This window comes from Agelaius tricolor, unplaced genomic scaffold (assembly GCF_023055355.1).
Source record: "Agelaius tricolor isolate 1412-34295 unplaced genomic scaffold, bAgeTri1.0.p SCAF_4, whole genome shotgun sequence".
In the NCBI taxonomy this organism is placed as follows: domain Eukaryota; kingdom Metazoa; phylum Chordata; class Aves; order Passeriformes; family Icteridae; genus Agelaius; species Agelaius tricolor.
In genome coordinates, this window is record NW_027269264.1 from 11783787 (window position 1) to 11807030 (window position 23244).

The following is a 23244-nucleotide window of genomic DNA, read 5'->3' on the forward strand; positions in this document are numbered from 1 at the left end:
CACACACTTGAATATTTACTAAACCATCCTTCTTGCTATCAGAAATAAAAACAACTTGTAAACTTAATTTCATAAGATCAGTAACTTTGAGGTTGTCTACTGTACCTGCAAGTCCAGGTGAGTATGTATGGAACATGTTTGTTATTTTACCTAGGTCCCTCTAATAACATTTGCTGAATGAACTATCAACAGAAAGAATTGTCTAAACTATTAGAAAACTGCAGAATGTGACGTGTGCTTTCTAAAGCTAGTAAATCAAAGCTAACCAACCCCAAATTGTTCATATCCATTTTTATTATGAACATAAGCACAAAGAGAAATCAGAAAAACATAATATCAATTTACCCTCTCCATTATGAAAAGGAAAAGAGTGCATTCTAAAGAGACCACAGTGAATTCTGAAGCCAATTTTTCCATCTATAGCGGTAAAAAGTAATTTCCAATCGTAAAAGGTCTTGCACAGTGTTGTAAACCTAGAGATAAGAGTCAATTCACAGCAGGAGTAATGAAGAACCCAACCTACCCACTCATAAGAACACAGCTGTCCACTTGCACTGAAATCAGTCCACACAGAAATACCTTATACAATCTATTCCTGCCCAGGAGGGAAGAACCTACTTAAGTACCATATAGAACCCAAATATCTGTAAACCAGAATCCAAAATTATGCTCTTGGTAAAGCAGACTAGCATTTTCTCATCATCTAAACATCCACGGCAGAAAAAAAGTACAGGCAGCCTGCACATTAAAAGGCACTAGATTTTTTAAAAATACCAGTTTTCACAGTAAATACCACAGCTCTGCCTGTTGTAAGAGTGTGGAGGGTTGAGATTACATGAGATGACACGCAAATAGATCCATTTACTCCACTGGGAATGAAAAGTATAAAGTCAAGTATAAAGCATAGGTAAAAACTATAACTTTTCTGCAGATTCAAAGCTTGAAACCAAAAATACATTCACCTTTATTTGACCATGGCTTTGTGTAAAAACTTTTCCTGAAGCTAGAATATGTAGTTGTAGAGCCACGCTCAAAGATGGGATCATTTTCTTCAACAACACATGGACCTTTTGTTCTTAGAACTTCTACAGTTAAGCTGGGAAAGAAAACACACAAGAAGACTCACCTCAAAATATTGCTAAGAAAAAATATAGTCGATGTTTATAAGACAGCTATTCAAATTTTTTTTCCACAAGTGAGCATGTCTATTGTGTAATAATTTTAATTATTACACTAACACGTACTTTAATGGGAGAATGCAGTAAGAAAACACTACCCTATTCACCCTCTGTAAGTAAACTTGCTTTTTCTGTTTTATAAGATATAATACAGACAGAAATAATTAAGTAGCTTCAAAAAAAAAAAAAAGGACTTTTTAGTATTTGAGAAATCGAAAAATCTATTTTGTAAAACCATGACAACCTCTCAATATCCTTCTTCAATGCTTTCAAATTCTTTTACCAGGCCACCTTTATCCTTAAACCTTGGCGTAAATTTCATGCTAGTACCTTTGGGGAACTCAGAAATTTTATAATCTACTTTTTAAACATCATATTACAAGCAAAGTTACTGAAAACTGACAGGAGAATAAAGCCGCAACAGGCAAGATGCAAAGCTGGAGCAAATCACACTGATAACCAAATAACAGTAAGCAGATATGTGTTAACTATGAGAAGCAAAAAAGTTAGCGAAACAGAAGATGACATCTGGAAGTTAGACAAATCTTCAGTGTTCATTCACAGTAATAAAATATGTCATCTTCCTCTCTACCTCTGTCCCAAAAAATATTTCTCATAAAAGTATGCCACTACAAAGATGCAGACTACTGCTGTTTGTATTTTGCCACGTCTTTGCACTGTTTCCTAGGTCCGTGTAGCTCAACTCCCAAACATAAAGACACTCATACTCATCCCCATCCAAAGTAGTCCTCTATTTGCAAACTAAGCTGCAATGCAATACTGTCCATGAGTCAGGCACAGAATTTGTCACCTTTCTTCATCCAGAATGATGGAACCATCTTCTGCTACTTTCACACGAGGAACGAGAAGTGGGCCATCCTGACTCTCTTCCCCATTCTCTTCTTCCTCCTCCTCCTCTTCTTCATGATCAGGAGTACTTTTTTCTTCTGGTCTACAATTTTTAAGACAGCACACAAAAATACTGTTCAGTGTTTTGAACTGCTGCTCATTCAACAGATATTCAACAATTTGATGAACCACCCAGCAATGCAACACATCAAGAAATCAGTCAATATGTGAACTTTGAAACCTGCTTTTTATTCTACTATAAAATTGAAATATGTAAAACTTAAGGTTGAAAGCAAAATGTTCTTTAACCACAATACCAACCAAAATTGCAATTTTTATAAATTAGACTGTGATATTTGAACAGTAAAAAAATATACCTCCACTTTTAGTATTATCACAGAAATGCAGCGTTTTTTACACCAGAAAACTTTCCAGCTATACTTCACCATCAAGACTTACTCTTTCATTTGACTCAGTGCAGAACTTCTTTCTGTTCTCTTTTCTTCTACCAATGAAGACCTAGAATGTCATAAAAAGCTAGAGATGATTGTTTGTACAGATATATTTCTGCTTTCTTCCAGGAAACTGGCTTTTAGTGCACAATGGACAAAGAAACACAAAGCTTTTTTTTTCAGCTCTTTGTGTCACATCTACATTGAACTACAAACGACCACTGCTTAGTAAATTTTGCCCTTTTTTGTACAAGCAAGGACAAAAAAAGATTCTTCAAGCAGAAATCCATTGTATGGATACAGGTAACATGAGAGCATCTTGCTTTTTACCCCTTGGGGACTATTCAGTGTAAAAGAAAAAATAAGGGAAGTGATAAATAAAACACACAAGCACACAAATATTAAGAAGCAAGTGATAACAGATGATACCAGAAAATTCATCTACTAGTGAAAGAACAGGACTTGGATAACTGAACTTCTATTCATGTGATTGCTTTTGGTAGTTGCAGGAAAAAGGTCCTGCTCTGCTCTGTTTGTGGCAGTCTGTACAGCCAGCTGCATTAGTGAAACATGACAGTGAAGCAGCAGCAACTACATTCATCCACGGTAAACACCACTAGGGTCTTGCAGTGCATTCTGCACTTCAGCACCTAGAAGGAGAAATACTTAGCTTCCTAAGTCCACTGGGTCTGGTGGGCAATTATCCCTAACAGCCACAACAGGGAGTTGGAAAAAAAAAATTCTACTAGTCTGTATTTCTGCAGAGATAAATCAACACTAGGGACAAATTCATGTTTGTGTGTTTCAACAAGTACACTAAACTCCATTCTCACTTCTGCACTAGAATTAAGCAGATGTGAAAACTAGAAGCTAGTCTAGAAGCTTTTGTTACCACTGCAACAACTCACTATTTGTGCCAGTACTCCATATTTAAGTAGTATAGAAGTCGAAAAGTAATTTAACCTAAGGAGAGAGACAAAAAGTCATACTTACTTCATAGGATTGTTTTCTGGCAGATAGTATATTAAGTCTCTCATGGTCATTTTAGAACGATCTGGTGGAGAACGTCCTTCAATTACTGGAGGCCTGTGTTTCAACTTCTTCCATACAAAACAAAATGAAACAAAAGAAAACAATAAGCACTTAGATTCACTCCGAAAATATTTTATAGATCACAAATTATTATTACTTTTGTTTATTTTTGAAGTACCCCATTCATGGAATTTTGTTGTTCACACACAAACACATACCACTCCCAAGAACCAAAACAAGATTATCTTAAAAGTGTCCCTTTCTCAGCGAGGGCATTACAGACCCTTAAGCCACTTACCCTTTCAGAAGCATTCAATACCTGGCACAAATAAGTTAAAAGTTATTCAACATTACAGAACTCTGACAATGATCAGTTTGAAAAAATATCCCAAATCCATGCTTCCTGCAGCACACTTCACTGCTGTATTGTGAAACTCTCAAAATTGGAATGTTGACTACAAAATAAAACCAGGTGTCATGCCAAAAAAAAAGACTTGCAGTCTAATCAAAGAAAAACTTAGCCAATTATTTGTAAACTCTGCATTATTAGGCAACAAACGCTGCTACTGCTTATAAACAGAATAAATACATAGAAAGTTATGAGGTGTGACAGACAACTAGCAGTGAGCAGCTGACAATCATCAGAAAACACTACTGCAAAGAGATAATGTGTGCAAGGTGAATCGAATGCCTTGCCCTTCACAGATAAGCACTGCTCAACACAGGCCTTACCATCCGCTCTTTCTTCAGCTCTTCTTTAAGCATTTCTCTTAATTTCCGAGCTTTGAGGATCCTTTCGCGGTCAGAACATGTTCGTCTGACTTTCTCAGGAGAAGGTTTCACAGGTAGCTTTTCCTCCTGTGCTCGTGATCTTTCTTGCGTTGGTCTCTCCTTGAGAGGAGAGGGTACATTCTTCTGCAAGCTATCATCATTTTTTGGAGCAGCTACACCAACAGTTTGCTCTTTGTTCGCAGACTTTTTTAGCGGTGAAAACTGTGGCACTTGTGGCACAGGTGTTTTCTTCTCAGGAAGCATAGGAGACTTTACAGAGCTTTCAACATTACTCTTTTCTGATGGGGAGGGATCCTTCTGAAGTGAAGAACTGCCATCAGAAGCTTGTGATGTTCGCCTCTGAGGTTTTGGTGCAGAACGCTGAGTAGATGATGGTCCAGCTCTGGGTTTGACAAGATTTGGCATGGTGGAGATACGTTTTCTTCTCTGTGTAAGCATTTCTGCAGGTTTACTAGCTTCCCCAGCACCACTTGTACTGTCCACCTTGTCATCACTGGAAAATTTAAGAAAGTATTCTGAAGTTCTTTACAGTGTTAGATTTGTTGCTCTTACTTTCAAGATGTGTTTATGGGCCAACCAGTATAAACATTAGGCTACAGGAAAGCAGCTATACACAAGAAGCTGTGCTAGGACCAACATGTAGCTGGTACTTCCTCATCAAAAAATCAGCTCTAGGAGCTGGCATATTATTTTCTAATACTAATCACTGATCTACAAGCTTGCAATAGTAACACATTCTCACACCCCACCTCTTTTTCTGGAAGGCTCTCTCCCTTCAGCTGAAAATACCAGTACCATACAGCTTTCTAAAAAATTACGTAACTTTTAAAAAAAAATTTACATAACATAGGTGATATATTAAAAACAAAGCTGTATGTAACAGTGGTTTGATGACTTATTACAACAAAAGTGAACATTCCTCTTACACATTTGCAAGTAGATGATATGTAAACTCTGACTTCCAGAAAAACTTCAGCAGTCAAACTGCTGCTCACACTTAACACATTAATAGCTCTTAGCTTCCCTGGAAAACTTAGTATGTAAGTACTTTTTCTATCACTTATGCAGAAGTAATTTTCAAAGTACAAGTAAAACTGCCAACCATTATGATCATCCCAAATCTGCTGACTCCACCAGTGTTCAGCTTCATGGCTGTTGCTCATAGTAGACTGCAGTATAATTATAACTGAGTCATAAAGAGTGGTTTTTTAATTTTATATTGGAATTATGCCTTGGTTCTATAAGTAAGGACAACCATGGTTCACTTACACATTTTAAAAATGGTGGTCAGAAGTAAATGTTTTCCAAGAAATATAAAAAAGTATAAACACACAGTCAAACTTTTCAAAATTCTCTCCAGCTACTTTCTATGATTCAGGTAAATGCTACAGATCATGTGTTTGCATTTAGCAGCCTCTGTTAAATGGCTGAATCAATGTGTCCCACACTGTGAGTTCATACACATTTTTAGTACAGAAAATCCTTGGGCAAAGAGTTTAGAGGGCTTCTTACATGGTGCCTATTTAGAGAGATCTTGCAAGTTCCACTCAACATCCACTGTTCTTTGTACAGCAAAGACAATGGAAAGTAATTCTTCATTCACCTTCTCCACACCACCTATGTTATGTGGAGTTTTTAATCTGAGTGCAGCACTGGATTTCTGAACAGTTAAATAAAATCTAACAGAAAGTATATTAAAAAATTAGAATTCTCTTACAGAATTTTAATTTCCCTGATATTTAACAAAACTTATTCAGTATATAGAAAACAAAACTATGTAAAGTGACTGATGCTACAGACAAAGACTTGAGCAGCTGTGAGTGAAGAGATAAGTGTCTGCCCCTCCACTTCCCCTCATGAAGAAGCTGTAGATTGCAATGAGGTCTCCCCTCAGTCTCCTCCAGGCTGAACAGAACAAGTGACCTCACCACTCCTCATCCAGCTTCACCTCAAGGCCTCACCATCTTTGTTGCCCTCCCCTTGGATGCCCTCTAACAGCTCAATGTCTTTCTTATACTGTGGCACCCTGAACAGTCCCCAGCACCCAAGGTGAGGCCGCCCAGTGCAGAGCAGAGCAGGACAATCTCCTCCCTTGCCTGGCTGTGATGCTGTGCCTGATGCACCCCAGGACACAGGTGGCCCTTCTGGCTGCCAGGACACTGCTGACTTATGTTCAACTTGCCACTGACCAGGACCCTCAGGTCATTTTCCTCCAGTCCCTTGTTCCCCAGTCTGTCCATACACTCAGAGTTGCCCCACCCCAGGCGCAGAATCTGGCACTTTCCCTGTCTGAACTTCATATGCCTGGTGTTTGCCCAGCCCTCCAATTTGCTGAGGTCTCTCTGCAGGGCCTCCCTGTCCTCAAGAGAGTCAACAGGTATCATGTGCATTTTGTATCATGTGCAGATTTACTTAATATACCTTTGAAATCTGTGTCCAGGTCATTTATGAAGCTGTTGAGGAGCTCAGGGCTGAGATGGAGCCCTGTGGAACCCCACCAGTGACAGGTCACCAGTCTGATGTCACCCCACTCACTGTAACCCAACCCATGAGCCAGTTGCTCACACATCACATGATGTGTTCCTCCAGGTGTGTGCTGGATGTTTTGTCCAGAAGGAAGGATAGTGTGAGAGCCAGTATGGAAAGTTCTACTGAAGTCCAGAAAGTTTTCATGAACTGGCTTCCCCTAGTCAGCTAGGTGGGCTACCCTGTCAGAAGGCTATATGGCAAAGGCCTGTTTTTAGGCCATGAGAGCAGATCAGAGAGCTTTTCGAGTCATACCAATATCTAGTTTTGAAACTTAGAATTATATTATACTGATGCACCTGTTAAATTACAAACACAAAAGTCTTTTACAAATCTGCTGGAACAGCATCAGTAGCCTCTAAGTGAAAAATGGTAAAAATGTCTTCATTAAAAAAAATCAGATAGCAAAGGAAACAGTAAGGTGATTGCTGAAACATAAAAATTACATCCTGAAGTACAATGCAAAACAAGTAAAGACGTAAGACACAAGTTGAATAAAAGGCAGTATGGGTTTCCTAAAGACATGCCACGCCAACTAGTCTGATACCTGAATTTCCAGCCACTGAAACAGAAGACACTAACATTGTTTCATCATGCTGTAATAAGGGGCAAGCTTCAACTAAAAGAATAAAGGTATTTATGAAAGACTCAAACCCAACTGTACAAAAGAAGTGTGAATGTTGTTCTGAAGAACAATTATCAGACTGAGGACATCCTGAAACAGTGATCTGTACTACCTTTGGTGAGGACAGAGTCAACTTCCTTCACAGTAGCTCACAAGGTGCTGTTTCAGATTTGTGACACAAGAGCGCTGACAGCACACCCCTGTTTTCAGCTAATGCTGAGCAATGATTGTGCAGCACCAGGGTCATTTCTCACAGTGCACCATGGCTGACCACTGGGGATCAGCAAGAAGCTGGGAGGGGACGCAGCCAGGACAGCTGATCTCAGAAGATGGAAGGGCTATCCCACAATATGTGGCATTGTGCTCCTCAATAAAAGCCAGGGGAAGAAGAAAGAAAGGACATTTGGAGTTATGGAGTTTGTCTTCCCAAGTACATGTTATGAGTGATTGATCCCTTCCTTCCTGGAGACAATAAAGCACCTGCAGGTAGTGCTGAATGAATCCCCAATTCTGCTTTGCTTATGTGCACAGGATCTATTGAACTGTCTTTATCTTGACACACCTTTTCTCACACTTTTGCCGTTTTGATTTTCTGCCCACCCCACAAGGCTGGGAGGGGCAGGGGTGTGGGGAAGCAAGCAATAAACTGGGTGGGGTTTAGCAACCAGCCAGGCTTAACCTACAACAGGGAGGGCCTCAGGGAGGACCAACTTTACCATGTGCTTCCATCACAATAAAAAGCCCTTTAAGACCTTAAAAAATAGGCAATAAAGCCTGCAAAAAGGGAGAAAGTCCTCCCTTGCCAATGCATAAAGAAATGAACACAAAACAGCAAATGCTGTAGGAATGAATACAAAATGAAACTCATCTAGTCACAGAGCACAAAGCATTTTTGCTGCACACAGCAAACCAGAGCTTCTGGCTGCTGTGGAGTCAGAAATAATGAGTGTCGGACCACACTTGGCCCCTCCTTTGCAGTCTTCACTTACAGAATCACAGGAGCAATTGGGCTGGAAAACACCTCGAGATCGTTGAGTCCAACCTATGACCCAACACCACCTTGTCAACCAGACCACAGCACTAAATGCCATGTCCAATCTTTCCTTAACCACCTCCAAGGAAGTCACCACTCCACCACCTCCCTGGGCAGCCAATTGCAATGTTATTCCAGGACCTGCTGCACAACGGCAGTAAAGAAACGCGGGGTCATCTTAGGCTGCGAACACCCCCAAGTCCTTGTCTGACAACCCTGGACACTCAGTCACAGGGTACTGACCGCATGCGTCTTCCACGAGGTCTGCAGGACGAGCCAGCGCCCTTTCACAGCACTGACAACCAGACGGTGACGGGCCACGGCATCCAGCGCTACGCAGAGCCACCACAACCTCCCGGGATCTGCCGGGTTCCTGCCCCGCACACCCCCGTCCCGCTCCCGGGGATCTGCGGCCCAGTGCCGCCGGCGGCCCGACACAGTGCCAGGGGAAGCTTAGCAGGACTTACCTCTCTGCCCGCCGCGCGTCTGCCGATTCCGCCGCAGTCCCTGCTCCATCCGCCGCCGGGGTGTCCGAACCTGGGGGTGCCGGCGGCTCCGGGTCCACCCCGCCAGTGCCGGTGGCGGCAGCCCTGCCCGGAGGCCGCACATTGGGTCGCACGGTGAGACGGGCCCGCCGGAACATGGCGGCGGCGCCGGGAGAGGCGCGCGCCGGGCGCTCCCGGGACAGGCGCGAGCTCGGCGGCGTCAGCAGCGCGCGGCGGCGTGCGCCCGCTGATGCCGCGAGCCCGGCCGGCTCACGGCGTGCCGCCCCGGCGGCGCGCCCCGCGACGTCATCAGTATGCGCCGACCAGGAGAGGAGCGGAAGGAGGCGGAGCCTCTATGGAGCAACCAATAACGGCGCCGTGGCCGCCTGTAAGGCTCCGGGAGCTCCTCAGCCGGTTCAGCCAGCTCTCAGCAACTCTCCAAGCGCTCGCTTCGTCCCCGAGCCCAGGCTGCTACACCAAACCCTTACGCCCGAGCCCAGACGGACGCACGGCACCAACCTCGCAGGGCTCCCGCCCACGCGGCGGGAGGCAGCGGCACGCGTCCCGCTGATTGGGCCAAATCCGCGCGGCGCCGTGACGTTAGCGACCAGCGAGGTGTCATAAGGGGCAACGACGGAAGGCGGCGCCTCAGACGGTTTCGGCGGTGCTAGGGTGGTTCTGGGTAGCTGGTTAGCGGTAGCACTGTGAGCCGTAGCGGTGCTGCGCGGCCTCATCGTCTCGCCATGACCCGTGAGTATCGGGGGCTGCTTGGGGCCTGTGGGGTAGTGAAGTGGGCGGTGGAATTTGGGCCGCTCTCCTGGTCGGTTCCAGGCATGGGCGCGACGCCGAGGGCAGTCCGGCTGGGAGTGATGCTTGGGCCGGGGTCTGGCAGTCGGCCGCTCTGTGAGGCCGCTGCCGCGTCGGACTCTTTGCAGACTTGGCGTCCCACCAGCGAAATCTCGCCTGTAGTGAGTGCGTGGGGAGGAGGCTTTTTCCCACGTTCTGCCGCCGTCTGAAGCTGGAGGCGAAAACATCCTCCTCCGCCTTCTGGCGTATCAGTAGTGCCGGGACCGGGGGGAGGAATTAAAGTGATGATGGGCTGAAACAACAGGCGCACTTCATTTCAGTCCCGGTTGCCGCCAAGACTGAAAGTAAAGGACTTTTATATCAGGGCTGAACACTGAATTTTGTACTGTTTAAGCTGAGGTTGTTGAGGCTGTTGTTGAAAAGGCAGGAGCGCTCTGTAAATCGTCACCGTGTTCAGTGCTGGCGAACAGCAGTGTTCGTACACCCGCTCTAAAATGGCGGAGAACTGTGAACCGGACCCAGGATGCTCCGGCTCCCGACTGCTGGGAGTGCTCCCGTGCCTTCCGCCTGCTATGTCTGGCAGTTCAGAAACTCCTTGTGTTTCATTGAGCTCGTGCTTTCACATTCACTCGTAAAAACCCAGTTTTGAGGCTGTGCTTTCACATTCATCTGGAAAATACACAGTTATGAGAGGACACTGCTGCTGAAGTGCAGCTATAGACCTGGAACATAAACAGTTTGTGCACAGGACATAATAAGAAGCGCATTTAGGATTTTTGTTGGCATTTTTCTTCTCCTGGATTTGAAAGAACAAGGGCAGGTTGAAATGAAGTGTATGTCCTGCACAAGCAGGCCAGGATGGGGATGCTTGAGGAGGAATGTATAAAGGTGTATAAGCAGGAGGAGTGTACTGCTCTTTTTATGGTAGTTCATGCTTGAATTTCAGGAAGCTGAATTGTCTTCGGTTGGAACAATTTCATGGAAAATTTAGGTTGATGTTATAGAATGTAGAAAACACCAGTGATTCCCTTGATGGTAGGGACACTTATTCAGCATCCCAGATGAAGTAATGGGACCAAATAGTCCTTGGCAATGTTTATTTGGAAGCACAGATGGTAGAAGTAAGTTTTTCTTCAGACAGTTGTTTGGTATTCTATGCTTTGTGTGCATTCTGTATTGCTCAGCTTTTCTATCTTCTCTGCTTTGCTGTGCCAGCTGCTTTTCAGTGATACAATTGAGTTCTGTTCCTAAATTTAAAACCTTACTGTGTCTCTGGAAAAACTGCAAAGCCCGTTCTTAGTGTCTGCTTGGAAAACAAGGAAGAACCGGAATTCAAGGGCGGAGAGTAACTGCTCATAAGGAAGTACGTGAGGTTTGGGGTGGAGGGTAATTCTGGCTTTAGCAGATCGTTTTTACTTCCTCTCTGTTTTCTTCGTGATAAAAGAAGAGACTTCTGGTTTTTGGTGGGTTTTTTTGTTTTGTTTCGGTTTTTTTTTTTTTTTTAAGCACAGTAGAAGAGCTCTTTCATTGCTGCTCGGTCCTTCATATAACGTTCTGGCCTCCTGAGTACCAGAAAACTCAGGAACCATTTATGGCCTGGAATGTGTCATCTGCTCATGAGTCATCAAGTTCTAATCAACACTAGTACTGCCAGAGACAGCTGGTTTTCTTCAGTCTCTGAACAAACAGCTGCCCTTCTTCTAGATGGACTTTGGGGATAGGATGCTAGTGAGGATGATGAGTAGAGTTCTCTTAGCATTTCCAAAAGGTAGTACTTATGTCCCGTCACAGACAAAAGTTATCTTCCAAGACAAGAGTGGTTCTTGGGAAGCAGCAGTCATACAGGGCTCTTTTCACTTGAGCTTCTGGCATCTCTTACCAGGCAGTCCGTTGGCTGTTGTGAAGAATGCACAAACCCCTGCTTCTGCAGGGTTGATCTTGTCTACTTGTTGACATGGCAGGTACCTTTGTCTGCTCAGAAATGGTGTGGGTACAAAGTGGTGGATCATACCAGCAGGTTGTTGTTTAAAAGTGACCTAGTCCTAAGATGCTTTTGTAGACCAGAAATTACAGGCACCTCAAGATTGAGATATCTGGCTTTAAGACTGAAAGATGGCATAGACAGTCTTAATAATGTAGAGAGACTGAAAAGAGAGACAACAGAAATAAGGGAGAGATGGAATTGTTGGTTTTGAGTATAAAAGATCGTATTAGTTCAACAGAACAAATGATTATGCATAGCATATCTGTCAGTCCAAAAGAAGTAGAGCAAGAAGTACCAAGCCAGTGTGAACTAGGTCTGGCAGGTTGGAGCAAAATAGAACTAAGGAAGAGAATACTGAGGAGAGATTGCCAGCTAAGGCAGAAGATCTTTCAGTCTTTGGCCATTGCCTGGGAGACCCTGAGTATTTAGATAGATAGTTTTGATGTTGTGCCCTCAGGAACTTTGTGTGATCAAAGAGATTGCATTCCTATCTTGTTGGTAGTCGTGGGGAAAGCTGTCTTTTCCCTGAAGTGTCCTCTCTACTGATAGTGATGTGGGTTTGTGTCTTTTTATACATATAGAGGTAATGTTACTCTTCTCACTTCTGTTGGAAGTAATGCCACCCAGTTGCTAAGGCCCAGGCTTACATTCTGCACTTTATTTCAAATTTAAAAAACCTCTTGAGGTCATCTCTTGAATAGTATTTGAGTGCAGTCAATTTCAGTGCTGTTACTTCAGTCTAAAATTCATTTGTAAGCTATATTGAATGCTGGAATGTGTTAGAGAGTGGATGACTTGTCTTTGGATGAGTTACTGACATGATTTTGCCCAGCCTATTGGTGTGATGGTTTTCCTTCAGCCTTTTGTGGCAAACTACATTTTGTTTCTGTAAGGAATATTAGAATTTTGGTAATCTCTTGAACATGACGTATAGAATTGAAAAAGTAACAACTATGAGCCTTTAATTTCTCCTGTTGTACACTGAGAGAGGATGCTGAGACAGCAGGTATGACCATACCAGCTCTATGCATTGTGCCAAACTGTACTGCCTTTATAACAGACTTTTACACAGGTACACTGTGTGGGAAAGTGTAGTGGTAGTACTTGTTTAACTGCTTATTATCTTGCAGGCGGGAACCAGCGTGAACTTGCTCGCCAAAAGAACCTGAAGAAAACTCAGGAGATCCACAAAGGCAAAAGGAAAGAAGATAGCTTGTCTGCTTCTCAGAGGAAACAGAGGTAAGATCTAGTAAAGTTGAGTAAATGTTTAGGCTGAAAAATGAGAGGGAGATGGGTCAGAAAGAATCCAGTGTCTTAGCTAACATAGCATTTAAATACTGTGTTTTATTCATTGGCTAATCACTTGCCAGAGCATAGTTTGATGATTAAATTTTGCTGTCTCTGCTGTTAAGAAGATGTATTTTTATTATGTCCTATAATGCTTTTTAATTTTTTTGATCAGATTTTTGCCTACTGCAAACAGGAAAAGATTGTGTAATGCTTTCTTTAAGATGTTTGATCCATTTTGTCTTTTACTTCTAAAACCAATAGAATTATATGAGGTCTACTAATCAAGTGAACTGTCTGCCTCATGGAGTAATGCATGCACTGAAAAAAACGGGGTAATAAAACACTCTGCTTGTGGCTTACTGAGAAATTATTTTTTCCTTTTTCAGGTGGGAGTTACTAAAGCGAGGGAACTCTGCTTAGAAAATTGTGAGCCAGTATCTGATATCCAGCTGTTTTTTCTTCACAGGGACTCTGAAATTATGCAGCAAAAGCAAAAAGCAGCTAATGAAAGGAAGTCTCTGCAGGCAGGAGCAAAATGAGCTGCTGCTATGGAGAATATAGAGTGCACCAATGAAGCAGAAGGACCTAGAAGATCATTCATAAAAGTGTCCAGCCATTAAATGATTAAACATTTATTGCGCAGAGTTGTTAAACTATCATTAGTTAGAGTATTTTCTGGCCTAGTTGTCTACAGTGCTCTTTCAAAACTTACTACACTCTTCTGCATGTCTATGAATAAAAGTACTAAGCAATGGCTTTATTCTAGCTTTTGCTGCATTTGTTAGTTTTACTTAATGGTTCCAGTAACAGAATTTCTGAATCTACAGTTAGACCAGATTTGGTTGCCTGAATTCTTGAAAGTACAGCTACGTTCAGAAGAGAACATACTTGTAAAATGTGCTTAACCTTGCAGAGGTCTGAACTGTAAATCTCAAAATATTTTTACAATAAAATGTTGCATGAAATACTGTCTAATCTGAAATGGTTATGTTTCATAATCAGTTGATTTCCAAGAAGTTACCAAGAACATATGGAATGGATAATCTCGTAGAGAAATGCAGTATAAGAACGTAAGTGTAATATAAAGTATGAGTAAAGTTTATAAGAAATGCATATTATAAGCACCGTTACATGTAGTTTAAATCTGCCCTATAGGAAAAATGCCTCTTGACTTGCAGACTTTGTTGGTGTACTAAAGTGACTCAATCAAGTCCTGATACTAACTTAAATAAGCTACAGGCTTGATGTTTATGAGTTCCAATAGAAGCAGATCTTGAAATTGTCACACCACTAAAATGATTTGAAATTACTGCTTCAACCTGCCTCAGTTCTGTAAGTTAGTGTGGAAAAATTCAGCCCTTGCTTCACAGGGATGCTTGAGTATATTGTTTACTGACCAGGGGAAAACTGTTGGGGAAAATTCCCTGGCAACCATCCAGGAGCCAGTCTGGCAGTCAGTCACATTCACACCACCTGAGCTGGGGGAATAAAGCCCCTTCCCAGCTACACCCCTCACTCACATTATGCCCAGGATTCCTTATCAGCACAACCCTATGTTTCCTGTAGCAGTCTCAGACATCCTGATGTTCAATATAATTTAATATTGATGCAATAACTAACAAAGTCACAGCTCCACCTGGTGCCTCTGGGCGAGGCCCTAAACAAAGGAACCTCTGGGCTTTTATACCGTCCCAATCTAGGTCTGGGTGTGGCTCCTGCTGTGTCTCAGTTCCCCGGCTGGTGCCACAAGTCCCCGTGCCTTTTGTCATGCAGTGGGCTGGGCTCTAGCCTTGCTCTCACCACCTGCCTGCACTAAATGTTCTTCAGCAACTGATCCAGTCTCCAGAGAAAGATTTTGAAGCCTCTGCTTTTTAAACTGTGTTCCATCTAAGTGCATTTATTCATTGGTAACAGGCCCCTGGCACAGCTTGAGGAGAGCTGGAAGGAAGATGTAGCTGGTGCTGGCAATGTAACACCTGCAGTAGTTGAGAAATTAAGCAAATTCACAGAATTGTTAGGGGTGGAAGCGACCTGTGGAGATCATCCAGTCCAAGCCCCCTCCCAAGGCAGGGTCAGCTGGAGCACATGCCACAGGAATGTGCCCGGGTGAGGTTTGAATGTCTCCAGAGAGGGAGACTCCATGACTTTCTGGGCAGCCTGTTCCCGTGCTCCGCCACCCTCAATGTAAAGAAATTCTGTCTATTGAGGTGGAACTTGTGTTTCAGTTTATGGCCTTAACTGCTTGTCCTGTCGCTGAGCACCACCGGAAAGAATCTGGCACCATCCTCTGGGCACCTGCCTTCGAGGTATTTGTGTGTCTTGATGAGATCCTCTCTGTCTTCTCTTCTCTGGACTGAACAGGCTCGACTCCTGCAGTCTCTGACCATAAGAGAGATGCTCCAGACCCCAAATCATCTTTGTGACCCGTTGCTGGACCCTTTTCCTTAGCTCCTTGTCTTTCCTGTACTGAAGAGCCCAGCACTGAGCGCTGCACCAAGTCGTTGGCTCCTTCCCGGCTCCCGCTGTGCAGCTCGCCGGGACGGGTTTCCCGGCAAAGCCCGCTGAGGGAAGCACGCGGAGGGCGGTGGATCCCGTCGGATCCCGGCGGGCCCCGGGCTCGGCCGCGCCCCTTCCGGCGGCGGGGCGGGCACGGCGCTCGGCGCGTGCGCGGCGGCGGGCGCGCGGCCATGGCGGACGGGGTGCTGTTCCGGCGCGGCACCGGGCAGGTGGGAGCGGCGGGGCGGGCCGGGAGCGGGGCCGGGAGCGGGGCCGGGAGCGGGGCCTTGCCCTGGCGCTAAACCGTGTGTGGCCTCCCCAGAGCGACGACTCGGACATCTGGGACGACACGGCCCTCATCAAGGCGTACGACAAGGCGGTGGCCTCCTTCAAGGTAAGGGATCGGCGTGGCCGGGTCTGGATGCTGGGGCTGAGGCCGCTGGATTGATTGGCATTTATTGGTTTTCTCTTTTCTCTTCCTTAAGAATGCCTTAAAAAATGGGGAGTGCTCGGAGCCTTCAGACAAGCAGGAGCAGCGCATGGTGATAAAGAGAAAAAACCATAAAAAGAACAGAAATAGGAACAAGAGCAATACAGCGCCTTTGAAACAGGTTGTCTCATTTGTAAATGCCAGTGGTGCTTGTGCTGCATGTTGTATTTCCGTACGCAGAAGTGGCTGCTTCATCACCTTGAGAGTAACATTTTGGGATAGTGGTGTGGGGTGATGACGTTATAAACTTTAGGTTACATAGAGGAATTTCAGTAAATGCAAAGGAGACACTGTAGGTGGGATCCATCTCTCTGGACAGAAAGTGGCATAGGAAAAGTTACGTTCTGCCCAGCCATGTAGGTATTTACATGCTTCTCTTGCTTCTTTTGCAGTGGAAAGTTGGTGACAGCTGCAGTGCTGTTTGGTCCGAGGATGGCAATTTGTATCTAGCAACTATTGCCTCCATCAACCAGAAGAGAGGCACATGTGTTGTCACTTACACAGGATATGGAAATCAGGAGGAGCAGAACTTGTCTGATTTGCTTCCTCCAACCAGCGATGAAACAGTAAATGGGATGGGGCATTCTGGGGAGGTGAGGGACTTTTTCATTCTTCTATAAGAAGTTGGGAAGGGGGAGAATCAACTTCTTTTAATATATCTGGTGGTGCTGCTGGTGTTCAGAGTGAGAAGTGATGCACAGTTCTGTTGTAAACAGACACAAGCTGATGGAGGGAATGAATGCATCCCTTTACTTCTTGAACTCCACATGGAAGAAAGGGAGTGGACAACAAGAAATTCACCAGTGAAAGACAACATAGCTAAAATGATGAGCAGATAAAGTTATTCCTGTGTAGGACTGGGAGGGCTGGAGAGAGGGAGGGATGTGAATGAGACTTTCCAAGCTTTTTTGCACTAAAATTGCTTTTGTAAACTCCTGTTTAGTGCATGTCGTAAGAATGTCTTTGTCTTCTAGAATGAAAATGAGACTCCATATTCAACAGATGAAAGTGAAAAATCTTCCCAGTCACCTCGAAACAAAAGCAACTGCAGAAAAGCAAGAATTTCCCCTCAGAACTTGAGATTTCCCACACCACCACCACCAGCCCCAGGCCTAGGAAGGGTAAGCTCAACCTTAATTGAAATAATTTATGTACCATTGCTTAGTGTGGTATTACTGTGAATCCTGAGACAATATGATATTTATCATTGTCTAGAATTCAATTAGCAGCGTTTTGAGAATGGATGTACAGATATGCATGTCAGTATCTCTTGGTCTGCCATTTTGTAACTATCTTGTCACAATATAGTCCTTCTGCAGTGCTGCTGTGACAAGAACCTTCTGGTCCTTAGCTAACATTTGCTTTCTAATTGCCTTTTAACGTAGAAGAGGGATATTGTTCCCTGGATTCTGGTGGTGTGATTCATGACAGATGTTTTAAGATTTTGCATTTTCTAGCCAATTGGTATGCTTCACTTCACAGGACATTTAAGGCATTAAAGGTGATGCCCAAATGTCACAGAGCCTTTCAGCTGTAGCTGCTCTCTTGAATTAGGAGTGATGGGATATTGATACACCCCTCAGTTTTCCTATTGTGTATGAGTCTAAATAATAGTGCAGTTGTTTTCTGAAACACAGCATTATGTTTTCTAAATGTTACTGTTTGTGCAAGATTTTTTATAAGGTTCTATTTTATCTTTTTTCTGCTGTGTCAGTAGATTTGTATCTAGATCTTTATTTAAGGACATTCACTAGCACAATGGAATTTAGTCAATTTTTGCCCCTTCTGCGCAGGAGCAGAGAAATTATCTGTTTTCCTGTGTGAATATTTGATCTGTTTCTTCCTGTTGAGAGTGTGACCATTGACCTTCACTTAGGAAAGCCCTTTGAAAATACTTTTAAAAATGCTTCTAAACAGAGCCCTGCTTCAGCCGTGTTTACCTCAGTGACATGAGTAATCTTAAGTTGCACTTCTCAAGTTATGGAATGTGCCTCAGAAATAGCTATTTTCACTATTATATACATGTCTGTATTTTCATTAAATTGCTGCGATGTATTATCTGTTCAAGGTACGTGAATTGTTTCACATAATTCTCTTAAGTAAAATGCTAATACCCCAAATTCCCTTTTAATTCATACTTTTCCACTTTTTTTTTTTTTTTTTACCGTGTAGTCTGGATCAAAATTCAAGGCACCTCCATCATTTTTATCTTGCTGGCCCCCACCCTTCCCACCAGGACCACCAGTAAGTGACAGAAGGATGGGGAAGATGAGCATTGGTGATCTCAGGTTTTCTTACTGAATGTGCTCACTGCCTTTGGTTTTAGAACATATTTGTTCTGTTTGCTTGTATTTTTCATATATCTGTTAATACATTTAGTTCCAAATATTATGATAATCTAACATAGGAGGTGTGATTTGCACTCATTTCTGTGACAGTGAAGCTGTTGGTCAGAATACCAAGGGGTAAATTATTTGAAGAAACTGCACTTTAAGTTAACAGCATTTCACTGAAGAAGATAGTATTTTCCCCTAGTAACACTTTTTGTTTACAGTACTCCTGTGGAGCTAAAGGAGTCTTGTTTTTCCTGGGCTTTGGAAATTACATGTGTTCAGGAAATATAATCTCTGACTCTTATTCATATTGAGGATATGTTCCTATTTTTCAGTTTTATGTTTTAATCTTACAGAATTAGGTGCTCTCTAATCTGGGAAACACCATATTGAAACACAGACATTTCCTTTGTGATTCCTTAGTTGATTCCTCCTCCTCCACCACCCATGAGGTCAGACTCTGCTGAGGACGACGAAGCGTTGGGGAGCATGTTGATAGCCTGGTACATGAGTGGTTACCACACTGGATATTACCTGGTATGTGCTGCTGTGGCTTGAAGTGTCTTGGTAATTTTGCACTGCTATTGCAATGTGCTTCTGTTTGCAGCAAGAAGCCATACAGGGAGGGCTGCTTTTTAGGTCTCTTATTCTGATTTGCAGTTGCCACATTTAAGGGTGTTTTGTATTGTGTAATTACCGAGTTGAGTAGAATTCATGTGAGCCAGCATATATATATATCTATATCTATATATATATCTATATATATATCTATATATATATTTTTATATATGCATTTGTTGATATTTTAGTACTTTGTTTGACTGGAGGAGTCCTGTCAGGTACTTTTATAGCCACTGTTTTACAGCCATTCTAAAAAAAACAATTCTGTCTTTGTAGACAGATGGAGTAAATACGATTATTTTTCAGTAGTCTTCTATGTATTTTCTTTCGGTATGAGTGGTAGTATCACACTTACTATCAGATTTGTCACTTTTGCAGAGATCGTTCATCAGTAATTGTTTCATGTCATTGTGAAGGTCCAGCAGAAACTGTCAACATAGTTGTGAAAATCTGTGACTTGTATTATTGATTCATATTTTCATCTGTGCATTCATGAAGAAAGAAAATTATGTGATTAACTACTATTTGTACTGAGGAAGTTGAAAAAGGAAGATTTTGTGCTTCAGGTTACATATAACCGTGGATTGATTTAATTTACTTTCAGTTGAACAAGTATATGTTTGAAATTATTTTGTATAGCCTCTGATTGTAAAGGGAACATGTAGTTGGGCTTTCAAAACTGTTTCTAAACTGCCCATTTTGATTTCCAAAGAAAGTTTAAAACTGTTTGTGATTTGTTGAGGACTGAAAAAGATTGTCCAGAAATGTTTCTGTTCTGCAACTAAAGCTTTTATTTGCATGTTGGCCAAACCAAGATTTTACTAAATTGTATCCTGTAGGGTTTAAAACAAAGCCGAATGGAAGCAGCGCTGGAGAGACAAACACATACAAAGTAACCACATACCCACCGTTGTTCTGAAGGATTGTAAGTATTGCAGCTTTGTGGTAAATGAAGATACAGTCAAGTTTTGAACTCCCTTCAGAAACCTCTTGGCTTTGAGACTTCCATCCATTCTTACGGCTCTCTGAAAAGACTACTTCTGCCAGTAGTAATCCCTTCTTTGCAGCTGTGGAATTGTATTTTTGTAGCTAGAATGAAGGAAAGTATTCATTGCTCTGATAAGAGTTTTAACTACAGCATCATGATTAACAGTGCAGCTTATTTGAATTATTAATGGTTCATAGTGGGCTGTTCTTGGAACAAAAGGTTGTAAGTGAAATGCAGTTTTTTCATCTGTGTTTCCTTACACAGATGGGAAGGTTGTAGCTAAACTTTGTTTTCAGGACAAATTCAGTTTGGTAATGTTGAGCAGTTCTGTTCTCAGTACTTCAGAACCTATGCTTTTATTTTAAATGCTTTGTCCAGAATTCTCCAGTGTATTGTTCACTTCCTTATAAAACAAAAGTATATTCTCCTGGGGAATTGTTTTCTGATTTCTCTGACAACATGTAATTCCTGTGTAATTTAGTAGTTCTTATGTGTGTTTAAAACAACAAAGCTCTTTTATACTAATTTTTGCTTCTTTTTTAAAGCCAGGTACAAATCTTTTCCACTGAGAGGTGTGTATCACTTATGCATTGGTGGTTGATGGTGAAGAACTGAATTTTATCAAGACAATTAGTCATAACATTTTCGTAACACTGAGCTGTCCCTGTTAACAAATAAATAACTTCAGACTAGTAATTGAATGTGCATTGAAATGAGCTCTTTCTTAAAGACCTCTAGTCAAATGTATTTCAAAGTACTGCAGCAGCAAAATACTTTTTACTTTCCTGAGGCAATTTCAAGTCTTCTTACTATATGATAGATTTAACTCTTTTGAGCCCATGTGATAGATTTCATATATCTCTCAACATGTTTTGCATTCCTCAGACTTTCTGTCAGAATGGCAGCACCAGAACAATTCATTATGGAATCCTCTTAGGAGAGAACTATGGCAGCAATGTGTGTTACAATGGCCACTGGTGGCACTGGCATGGAAAACAATGTACTGTCATAGTAGGAGGGACATCTTACAGGTCTCATTAGAATCATGAAATATGACAGCTTTTTTCAGGAAGGCTATTGTCTTGTTTCAAATGTGTGAATAAAGTTCTACTTGTAAACTTTGAGTTTAGGGATATATTTTGTTTTGGGGTGTTTTTTTGTTTTGAGCTTCCATAGGCATCTCTTGGTGGGATGAATGGCTGAAATACAGCAGAAAGCCTTGATGTGTTGCCTTTTTCTGAGTACCATTACTGAAAGCAAAATAGGGAAAGCCTGTGGAGAGGTAAGTATGGACATAGGTTTCAGCCCTTACAAGGTGGGGCTGAATTTTACTCTCCTCTACTCCTAGTAGAGGCTGTAGCAACAAAATCAGGCAGTAATTTAGTTCATGCCAGTGGTTTGCTTTTCAGTGAAATACAGCTGTGAACTTTACTGCATTCACTTCCTTTTCCTACTGTGGTCTTTCCATATGTGTCAAAAATACAGTTTTCCCACAAGTAATTGAGCAAAAAGAGACTTACTCATATTTTACCTAAGCTACTTTGAAAGCTTTTTTTTTTTTTTTTTAATTGTCTAGGTGATGTAAATTAAGACTGATTGCAGTGAGGCAAAGGTTCTAAATAATCTTTTCAAATTGCTGAAGAGGCAGAACTGCCCTCTGCTTCAATCAGTTGTCTTGGTGTCTGGCATTGTTAGAAAACGTGGCCTTAATCAGTTTTTTAAATCTAGCATACAGCAATTTTACTGCAGTTCTGACTTCAGTAAAGGGGCTTATGTTTTAAACAAATTATTCATGTAACTGATTTAACTGCAAGCAAAACAATGGATAGAATATTAACAAAAGTGTGTACAAGAAAGAGGCAAATGGTTCACACATGAGGGCTCACCACAATGAGAACTCCCAACAACAGCTGGCCACTCCCAGGATATCTGGAGATAACCTGGAAAGGCTCCTTCTCCCATCCCCATCGAAGATGTGAGGTGGTATAGAATAATCTGGGACTCCTAGTCATGTCCTCTCCTGGCTGATGGAAAAATTAACCCTATCCTGGCTGGAACCAGGACAATGCTTATTTGCAATGGAGATGTATAGTTAATAACACAAGAAGACAGGGAAAAAAAAAACCCAAACCCTAAAACTCTTGAAACTTTTCTAGGCTTGGTTAAGAATTGGTTAAAAATTGGTTAAAGGGGCAAAATCCATTGCCAAGGTAATTTTAAACTCCTACACTAGGGATCCTTCATCACAATGCTAGACATTTTAAGGGCCTATATATCAAGGAGCCAACCCACCATTGCTATTGTCACAGGACCAGACAATCAAGGAACAGCGATGAAAAGCCACCAATACTGCTGCTCTGGCTGTGCTCCGATGTGTGATCATGTGGGTAATGGCTACTACTTTTAAAGCAGATGCATTACAAAGTAGTCTAAAGAAATTTCTGTAACATAGTGATTTGCTAACAGCTTTCCAAGCTTCTGGAAACCTCCATAGTTTGCTACTTTCACTGCAAAATCAAACAAGCATCAATAAGGATTTCAAGATGTTCTAAAGCTATATGAAACATGAACAAATAAACAGTGAAGCTGAGATATGATGCATTAAAAATAAATTCGTTGCTGCTAGATTGAAAAAAATAGTAGAGCTTTGAACTCTGCATTGTGATACTGAGCATTGTGATACTTAGACTGAGGAGACTATCTGATCAAGGATACTCTAGCAGGCCTATCAGTGCCTAGTAGAATGAGATACCAGTGTGTTTACAAGTGTTCAAATACCACTCTTACAGAACAAAGCAAATAAAAACACCCCTTTCTGCAGCCACTGGAGGTCAGACATCAGATCAACTCTGCAGAGATCAAGATACCAAGCATAAGATTCTCTCTCAGGCCTGAGTACCATCACATGAGCTTTCCAGCCTTCCCTTATGATCACTCTACTTACAAGATGTGACTCCTGTAATTAAGTCACTATATATACTGAAATATATGTCAAAAATAAAGGAAGATAATATGACAGACTTGGCATTTGTTTACAGAAAAAAAACCTCCAACATTTTCACTGGTCTGTGCATAACCTGGTAGTTTTAAGACCATACTAGAAAAGAATTACATTTGAAAAACATTTTGAAAATAGCTAGGGCATATAAGCTAATATAACTAGTAACAAAGTTATGAAGTTCTATTTTAAGTCAGTCTATTTTTCCACTGCTTATTTTTCTTCTAATTTCCATTGCTTTGTAGAAGGGCAACTAGGAAGACAT

At 42.1% G+C, this 23244-nt stretch overlaps 3 protein-coding genes across 9 annotated transcripts in view; 2 read left to right on the plus strand and 1 right to left on the minus strand.

Annotated features, from left to right (window-relative positions):
* Positions 1–9300, minus strand: part of BDP1 (BDP1 general transcription factor IIIB subunit) — a 52934-nt gene extending 43634 nt beyond the window's left edge. For 4 of the 5 annotated variants that reach the window (XM_071424584.1, XM_071424586.1, XM_071424585.1 and 1 more), the window contains exons 1-6: positions 8955–9300; positions 4244–4796; positions 3473–3579; positions 2487–2546; positions 1990–2130; positions 963–1096 (exon numbers count right to left, since the gene is read on the minus strand). In XM_071424584.1, the coding sequence (XP_071280685.1) occupies positions 963–1096; positions 1990–2130; positions 2487–2546; positions 3473–3579; positions 4244–4796; positions 8955–9130 (1171 nt within the window). In that variant the 5' untranslated portion in view covers positions 9131–9300. Of the gene's footprint in view, positions 1–962; positions 1097–1989; positions 2131–2486; positions 2547–3472; positions 3580–4243; positions 4797–8954 lie in introns of those variants that run through there. The other variant, XM_071424587.1, reaches the window with a different exon arrangement.
* A 264-nt stretch (positions 9301–9564) lies between these two features.
* LOC139588862 (small EDRK-rich factor 1-like) lies at positions 9565–14018 on the plus strand. The gene is made up of 3 exons (XM_071424595.1): positions 9565–9722; positions 12894–13002; positions 13520–14018. The coding sequence occupies exons 1-3, from the start codon at positions 9716–9718 to the stop codon at positions 13590–13592; spliced, it is 189 nt and encodes a 62-aa protein (XP_071280696.1). The 5' UTR covers positions 9565–9715; the 3' UTR covers positions 13593–14018.
* A 1636-nt stretch (positions 14019–15654) lies between these two features.
* On the plus strand, positions 15655–21105 carry LOC139588861 (survival motor neuron protein-like). Of its 3 annotated transcripts, XM_071424593.1 has the most exons (9): positions 15658–15779; positions 15872–15943; positions 16035–16160; positions 16432–16632; positions 17014–17160; positions 18212–18283; positions 18796–18909; positions 19833–19918; positions 20527–21105. In XM_071424593.1, exons 1-8 carry the CDS (start codon positions 15741–15743, stop codon positions 19887–19889), a joined length of 828 nt encoding a protein of 275 aa, XP_071280694.1. In that variant the 5' UTR covers positions 15658–15740; the 3' UTR covers positions 19890–19918; positions 20527–21105. The 3 variants fall into 3 exon arrangements, with proteins under 3 accessions (XP_071280695.1, XP_071280694.1, XP_071280692.1); XM_071424594.1 differs by having other exon boundaries at positions 15655–15779; positions 16432–16605; positions 19833–21105; XM_071424591.1 differs by having other exon boundaries at positions 19833–21105.
* The last annotated feature ends 2139 nt before the right edge of the window (positions 21106–23244 follow it).